Source organism: Micrasema longulum, unplaced genomic scaffold, assembly GCF_059751315.1.
Source record: "Micrasema longulum isolate JH-2025_06_02 unplaced genomic scaffold, ASM5975131v1 h1tg000023l, whole genome shotgun sequence".
Taxonomy (NCBI): domain Eukaryota; kingdom Metazoa; phylum Arthropoda; class Insecta; order Trichoptera; family Brachycentridae; genus Micrasema; species Micrasema longulum.
In genome coordinates, this window is record NW_028277231.1 from 465,632 (window position 1) to 474,784 (window position 9,153).

The following is a 9,153-nucleotide window of genomic DNA, read 5'->3' on the forward strand; positions in this document are numbered from 1 at the left end:
TCATATAATATATTCGTATGTAATCATTTTTTTAAATTTAAACAATCTAAATATCAAAAAAAAATCATATTCCCAATCTTTTTCTACTGTAAAATTTTTAGTCCGAGTACTTAATTCTTAGTTTGAATTAGGTCAACATTTGAGTGCTATGTATTTAGATCCCTAACATAAATGTATCTCACTATTTTGAAGTTGTTACTGGATTATTTATAAAAATAAAAACTGCCCATCCTTAAAATGAATACATAATACAATGGTTGGAAGAAATTGCCATTTGGCAATAAGCCCGCCAATGTACAAATAACATTATGTACAAAAAGTTAAATAAATAAATACAGTGAATTCATAAATAAATATAAGAACATCACAAAATATTCCAACTCACTTTAACAAATCATACCTTTTCTTATATTTTTATTATAAATATTTATATCTTTTCCAACCCTTTGAAGGGTGATCCCCTTCATATTAATGATGTAAACAGGTGCTTTTTGAAATTATAATATTTACAATTCCGATAATATTTTTTGTTTGAACTGTTCAAATTTAAATCCACTACCTATTATATTAATGACAAATTTTTGTTATATGTGGTGCCATATTACAGTTAAGGTATTTTAGTATATGTAATTGTCTTTGGGATGTTGATTTACAATTGAATCATATTTAAAACTCAACATATTTATGTTGTGATCCTAGACATGCCAAAAGAAACTATCAAATAAAAATCAATTGCTATTACTTAATGCCATTTTGCATTTTTAAAATGCCCTAAAGAGGCTATAATAAATGTTTCAACTTGCATATATTGAGTTTTGAAGAAACACTCCTTGATTTCACACCTCTTGGCTTTGTAATATGATAAAAACCTTTTGGTTAATAAATACAAATTGATGTAAAAGGTGAACTGATTGATGCGCGAATATATCCAAAACGAAGTTATATAAACCACCTTTCATATGACCCGACACCCATAGATGTCGAACATAAATAAAAAAAACTCTCTTGTAACGTTCGTAAATTCAAAGGGTTTATATCACACAATATTTGATATATTTTTATAAATTTTCATTTCAGTTTATATTGAAATTCAGTTTTTATATTTATCCTACATACCCCTAATAGTTTTACATAACACCCGTCTAACCTCCATAGTTTTGGAGTTAATTCAAAGTTTTTAAAAGTTGTGTTCATTTTTTAAAATCTTCAACTCCGAAATCAACTTTTTTTGCGCCACAACAGGCCAGAAAGCCCAATTACATTGGTAAATTACTGCACAGGTTTGAGAAAAATCACGTTTTGTTTTTGTATTTTCACTGGGACTCAAACCCGGAACCTTCCGTGCGTCAGTTGAGCGTCTTAACCACTGCACCACGGAGGCCGTCTTTATGGCGCATCAGTCATTTACCCTTTTCCCGTCAAAATGTTTTCTTTTCTTACCCAAATAAACTATTTGTTAAATATGTTTTGCAGAGCATCTCATCTATTTATCCATACGTCAGTGAAATTCTTTCAAAGCTTTTTAATAATGTAGGTATATCTGTTAAACATAAATGTGTGATGTACATAATTTAAACTATCGCAAAATGTTTGGAGTTTTTATGTCGATAGTGATTTGGTATACCTATACATATTATATTCAGGTAAATGTAAATATTTTAAGCTTGATTGAATGTTATATTTGTGAAATAAAATGTTATTTCAGATATAAAAGTCTTTTATTTTATCATATCCATTTTTTTTTAATATTAACCAAAAATAAGCCTATGTTGCATATTCTTAACCACGGTTCAATGGTACTCAACTAGATCAATATAAAAATGTATTATTTTTCCACCTAACATATAATAAGAACAAAGTAGGTAGATATAAAAATCATAAATCATTCATATATTATAAAATCTCCTTGGCATGGGTTACCCCAATGAGGACACAATAATTTATTAAACTATATTTATTATTTATTTTCAAAGCATTAACTTTGTGGTTAAACTTTTTAATTAATTAACTCTCAGCCCCTCCCCTTCCTAACCTCTCCCCCCACACACATTCTGCAACATATCGCTAAATGTTATTAACCTCATTTTAGTGCATGTTCGGACATGGTGGTGTTTGCATCCCCTTTAACTCTACGTGTAAATTATATATTTTTTCGTAAATACTATTATACTACGGTTATAATAAAGGTGAAATATATTTTAGTATTTACATACTAGTGTAGCGAGCGTCCTGACGAAGAGACGGATACGTCTCGAAACCGGTACACGTAAAAAGTTGGTAAGCGGTTACTAAAGTTAGTTAAACTATATTTAATTCAGTTAAAATACTAGGTATTTTATCACATTTTGAAACAACTTTACAGGTTCACTGAAAAAAAAGTATGTACATTACAAACCTACTTACATTATAATAATTCTAAATTATTATTGTGACAACAGTACCTAGTAAAAATAAATACGTAAAAAACATTGAAATACATAGTTTTTTTTTAACATACCACATTTATTGAAATGCCATTTTCTTCGCGCTGCGCTGGTAACGTGTGTTTTCAATAATACGTCATCGCTTTTACCAGTCAATTAATTAAGTATCATTCAATAAACAAGAACAATAAAACGTTGAAGTAATACATAAATAAATAAATATACAACAGTCACCGACAATGGTAAAAGCATAGAATTATAAAACAATAATCATATGGGTAACATTTAACAGTATTATATAGGTATCTTTTATCTATGACAATCATGAACATTTCGAAAATTCAAACACAATGGCACAGATTACAGATATCTTTAGATAGGAAACTATGGTACTATATCTAAGCACTTTGGGCGTCGATCGCAGCGCTGTTTAGTGTGGCATACAAGAAGCTTTGACGATGGCGCGAAAATTCAAATCACCGCGTTGCATCGTATATTGATATTTATTGTACAATATCAATACAAAATTGCTTAATTAAATACAAGTATTAGCACGCAATTTAATTTTTCTGTCCTGTATTTAAAAAAACAATTTTATATTGATATTGCACATTAAATTTATTATGGAATAGGAATACATAAATAAAAAATTTTAAAAACATTTTTAATAGTTTTATTTTACTGTTAAAATAAATCGCTCAATTCTATTATATACGTCAGAAAGAATCGAGAAAGAAAACTGACACTTGTAAAATAATATTATATACATGTGTGGTTAGTATATTGGATTATCAAAAATAACAATTGAGTATTATTTAAAAATTGTGCAGCATTGTGATCAGCATTGGATCCCTGCTATTCCTGGATGAAAAATATTTTCTTCGTGCAGATTAAGAGCCATGGCATCAACAATCACCATTCTGAAACAAAAGAATATTATTAATGGTGGATAATTTATTTTATTTCACATTGACATTTCTAGGCTGCTGCTTAGGAATAAAACAAGAAGGAAGCACTTATATGCTTATTAAGTAATGAAATGAAGTGCTTATATGGCAGGTAAGAAGAAAAGGGTATGCATGTATCTACTTTATTGTCTGCGCTTCTTATTCTTAAGTCTTTTATTATAAGACTTTCTAGCTTGTAATTTGAGAGGATCAACAATGCAAGACTCTAATTTTTTTCGCCCAGTTAATAGAAAGTTCATTTGTTTACACCAAGAAAAAATACATAATCGTAATACTAAGTTAACAATAAAATCGAAAAGATGGCCTCTATGTGCTGGACAAGATAAACATGCTGGATTTAATTTAGATAGTACTATTTCCTTCAAACTCGACATAACATGAAACTTATGGCAAATAATCGGTAAATTATTTTTGCAGTGATTGACAATGGTATTAAAAACTTTATAGATTTTGATTGTTGGGTGGATTAAAGTATTTGGACCACATGCCCTAGAAGTTATTAAACTATGCCCCGGTAACTGTATTTTAGATTTAAGATCCAGTCTACATTCACAACAAGATCCAAATTTAGATAGAGCCCGTTTTGCCACATAACCAGCTATATATTTACAAACCGCAACATATTGACTACTTTTCTGTCTTGAAGAACTTGTTGGTAAGGAGTGACTTCGATGTCCGATGTTAAAAAAAGTTTTAATGAATCTAAAATTTCACCGTCATCATTTTCACAATTTGCTCCAATGGAGCGAGTATGAGATAAGTTTGATATGAGAAGCGACTTAAAAGCATCTATAAAATTTGAACTAGAGGGGTTAATGTTACGTGCACCCTGACTTCTTACCATGCCAAAAAAGTTTTCAATGGGGTCTTGGTTAAGGTTACGTGGAAGCACAAAAGTAAATTTATAACATGTAAGTAATTTATTACTCAAATATGATATTGCTTCCAGAGTTGTAATCCAGTTACGCACTGTAGGTGGTATTGATATTTTTTGGTTTTAGGAATCTACAAATTTTACTGATTTTAAGATGGAAATAGCTTCCTGCCAAAATTTCCAGTAGGGAGATGTTAATCTGACTCCACAACGGTATTTACAAATAATACTATCAGCATTGAGAGAACTGCCATTTAAACTGTCGATAAGTTTATTTATAAATAAGACAAGATCAGCAGTCTGCGATGCCCCATCGTCAATATCATCCACAGTATCTGCCAAAGATTTCATGGTAGTTCCTACTGTCCTGCTGAACACCAACCTTGACCTTCATTTTTCTAAGTTTATCAGGGAAAATATGACAATCTGTTAATTTGTGCATTTGGAAAAAGTCTTCCCCTCTTGCTTGATCGTATGTGTATGATTGTACAATATGGGACCACTTTGCTATTTTTGATACAGAATTTTGAATAAAATGTACATCTTTTACTAGCATATTATTTCTAAATCCCTTCAAAAGATGTGGCACATCAAACATTTGTACGATTTCATGGCCTTCAATTTCAAACCCGTGAACTTTATATTCAGTACCACCCCGAAGGTACAATTCACGGGTTTCCTGTTTCAGGATATTTATTTTATTTACAGCAGAGTTGTGCAGTGACATATACATAAGCCAACAGAGTTTGTATTCCACCCTCTGTGGAAAACGTAGCCAGTGTAGTTCCCGAAGTAGTGGAGTGATATGACTGAACTTAGAGATTCCGAAAATAAGTCTCGCTGCGGTATTCAATACAGATTGTAGGCGAGTCATTTTGTTCATTGGTAGACCTGCATAGATACCATTACAATAATCGCCTCTAGACACTACAAACGCATTTTTTAATTGACGGGCGGCATCAAACCTTTATTGATGTCGGTGAGTTTCATCTAGATAAATTATTTCACCTCCTAGGTAATGCCTAAAAACACTTTAATTTTTTTATGCAAGTTTTTTAATCAACAATATTTTAAGAGTATGTCTAAATGTTTGTAGGGAGTTATTTAGATTGAAACTTAAAGATAACTGGTAAATGTACTAAGAAGTTATGTTATTTCTTGGTAGTTGTAATAATATAATAAAAAATAAAAAAAGTTTTTGTGCAACTGTCTCACAAATTGATATTTCTTCCAAGAAAAATATTCCGTTTCACTAATAGCTAGTTCACGCATAATGGATTGAGCGAGATGGACAACAGTTGCCGAAATTACAAACAGCTGTGGTAAATTACATATTTTTTACATTTATATATGTATATATTTAATCTTACTTTGTTACTCTAACAAACAATTTAACTCTGCAAAGCGTCCTTTTTATTGTGAATAAATTTACAAAATATATCATTCAAAATGATAACGGATAGTGAAAGTGATATAGAAATAATAGTACCTCACCGAGAAACTTGGAGACTTAGCAGCTCAACCTATTCCGAAAGTGAATTAGACAATAACGATCAACTTCTAAGTGATGTGATGATAGTTTATATGACTCTTAAGGAAGAAATCGAAGAAACTTTTTCTGAAGTATTCTTGGATCAATATCGAGCTGATATACCTCATTTACCACAATTACGTTTTGTTTGTAGAATAGTTTGTAGAATAGAGTTTGTATAATAATAATTACGTTTTTTTTGTAGAGTAATAATTAATACCTAATGAACAGCTAAAACATTTTAATTTCCCATTACTGTGGGTACCCATTATAATAAATTAACAAATTATTTTTTTAATATTCAAACATCCTAATTGACAAACATCAGGTTCCATGGTAAATTATTTTTATGTTTTATGGCTCTTTACTTATTTGTTTATATTCTTAATTAAGGGGTTTTCCGGTGATATTGGGACCTCACTAGATAGGAGTTATTATATTAAAGTTAAAATATTCAATTAGTTATTCAACGAAGTACATCAATATTTTCGTAATCACTGGGTCGGGTATAATAGCGGGGAAAGCACAGAATACAATTATTTTCCTCAAATATCATATAAGTGATTGAAAAATCTAAATATTAACATTGACTACTGGACTACATTACTCTGCTGGAGTGCACTCAGACCAGAAATACGCAGTGGGCCTGATATGTCATCAGCGTTGATATCTAAAAACATTATTAATTAGTAATATGTGACAATGTGTCAATGAGTCGGACAAGTAACTGTATGTATACATTTTAAGTTCTTCGAAAATACAAACAGCTTTAATATGCCGATTTGCTGGAGAAAATTATGGGTCAGAAATTTGTTTCAACTGAGAGGGTCACTTTCATGGTCATGTCATACGATATAAATGTGCTATAAACTTTTTAATAATTAAAAAAGGAATGGCCCACGCTCAGACGCTGTAGTCTTTGTCGATCACAAAAACGGCATTTGTAAATTTGCAGAAAACACCCACAAAACTAGAAAAATCTTATGGTACTATAAAAATCATTTAAACTTGTCAAATACATAATAAGATTCTTGTTTGTAATATTTAAAAAAACTTATGTATTCATTGTTATCATTTGTTAGTCAAAAACATTCCAACTGTTGTGTAGATTTTATAATTCACCCTTTTCACAAAATGGCTATTATCTCAGTTTCACTTTTCTATGGCTGGCTGCTTTCTGTATAACTACGTTCAAATATCATCACTTTTGACTTAGTTTGGTTCATCGCCAATTGGCTCTCCAGGCATACATCATACATTCTAGAGACTATTTGTTGCAAATCCTCGTTGCTGCTTGCTAACAGAACTGCATCATCAACATACAACAAGCAGCTGACTGAAAAATTATCAGTTTTTGCTCCAATACCCATACATTCTATCTCTTTCATACAGTTGTCCATGTATAGATTAAACAACCATAGTGACATTACACATCCCTGTTTCATGCCTTTTGAGATCGCAAACCAAGATGTAAATCTCCCATTAACTCTTACACACGCTGAACTCTCCTGAATTTATATGTATTTTTTCTTATTTTTTTCTTTTTAACAAAGAAACAAAGATGTTTCTCTTTCTCTTATATATAAATATGTATGTCTGTAAATTTTTATTACAAAAATAAAAAAATATTACTACAAACCAGAAATAGGTTGGATGAAAGTCGTACCACTGCAACTGGCAACGCCTTCCGGGAGTGCACAGGGGAGTTCTTCAGTAACAGCTACGCCGACTGTAATTCACAATAAAAATAAAATGAACATCATACCAGATAACATAATGCAAGAATTTCAGGAAAAACCTTGAAAGATCGAGTAAGGCTTGAACGAATAGAAAAGAATAATCTGAGATGGTTAGGACGTGTAGAAAGCATTAACGATAATATAATAACTGAGATAGAACATAAGTCTGAAAGAAGGGGTGTAAGGAAATGTGAAAATTATAGAAATACATACCCGAACTCTGTTCACCAAGTAAATAATGAAAACTATTTTCTTTGGATGGTGACTTGTTAAACCCTGTAAAAAAAATACAAATTACCAACACCACATTGCAAAAGCACATCCTTACAATTGTATACACACCATGCCACCCTAGTAATTGTTTGTAAATAATGACCAAATAAAAATGTCGGAAGTTGCAGGAAAAGGCACTACGCCAACTTTGTACATACATTATAACCCGATTAATCAACTGTAAAAACAATATAAACTCCGATTGAGACAAAAAATATGGAACGATATAGCAAAACTGTAAGACAAATCACAAACACCACATTCCAAAAGCAGACTTGCAATTGTATAGACACAAGACAGATAAATAAGGTGCAATTACAGTGGAAAGCTAACCTAAGTCGTACATATATTTTTCTTGCAGAAATACTAATAACTTTAATTGTAAAATGGGTCCAGATTAATAAAAGTATGCTTTCCCTATGAGTTATAAATTTGCAGGGCAGGCAAACGGGACGAATAAACGTGCAACATGAGACAAATTCTTGAAATAATTATGTATGAAATATCATGTAATTTACCTGGCAATCCAATGGTAGGCACAGAGCACAATAAAAGCTGGATGTCATTGTATTGGCTAAAGTTGAATGCGTTGAAGTGTTTAATGCATACAAAACAACGTCGATTAATCTTGTCATCGGATAAATTCATAAATTTGGGACTTTGAACACGATTGATCCGTTCTTTAAATAAATGTGGATATCGTTTCGGAAAACGATGTAGTTTTTTCGTAGAATTACGATTCGGTACGCAACAACTCGGTATTTCGAAGAAAAAGTGCAAAAACACAGAGAGCAGTGTGACAGCGATTTCGAATGGAAACGGATAAATTGGCGGTTCGTCTAGAAGGACGCCGGCCGGCACGGCGTGGCTGGGCACACGCCGCCGACAGTTGCGCCACAAACTGTATTGATTTACTAGCAAGTGGCTTGTGCGACATCGGAAGAATGACTAGAAAGTCTTGTATTGGCTGAAAACTGCCTGCACAATGGACACAATGCCGATTACCTATTTACATTCTTCAAATTACGAACGTTTTTCAAATTTCATACTGGCAATACTTTATGCTGGTTGTCAACAATAAACGAGTTGCAAGAACTTATTCCGTAATCAAAATGTACGCTAAAATAACCTCTATTTACGTGTGCAATAAGATACATTTTTTAAAAACTGAATTTTAATTTATTATTATACCTTACTAGAATTAGATCTGGCAAAATATATTTGATTTTAAAAAATTTCAAATATTTATCATTATTTCAATTTATTTGCGTTAGTTTCTGTAATTTTTTTTACTGAAAATCTGTCATGTAAATCATTTTACTTTCCAAACTGGTGAGATTGTAGC

The 9,153-nt window shown here is 31.4% G+C and overlaps 1 protein-coding gene across 4 annotated transcripts; it reads right to left on the reverse strand.

Annotated features, from left to right (window-relative positions):
• Positions 1-3,080: 3,080 nt before the first annotated feature.
• Positions 3,081-8,786, reverse strand: LOC148285579 (uncharacterized). Of its 4 annotated transcripts, none has more exons than XR_015825550.1 (4): positions 8,327-8,786; positions 7,749-7,811; positions 7,436-7,525; positions 3,081-3,343 (listed from the first exon to the last, which is right to left on the reverse strand). XR_015825550.1 is itself a non-coding variant. In XM_088243482.1 (4 exons), exons 1-4 carry the CDS (start codon positions 8,454-8,456, stop codon positions 6,387-6,389), a joined length of 363 nt encoding a protein of 120 aa, XP_088099608.1. In that variant the 5' UTR covers positions 8,457-8,786; the 3' UTR covers positions 3,081-6,386. The 4 variants fall into 4 exon arrangements, 1 of the variants encoding a protein (XP_088099608.1); XM_088243482.1 differs by having other exon boundaries at positions 3,081-6,466; XR_015825551.1 differs by lacking the exon at positions 7,749-7,811 and having other exon boundaries at positions 3,081-6,466.
• Between the last annotated feature and the right edge of the window lie 367 nt (positions 8,787-9,153).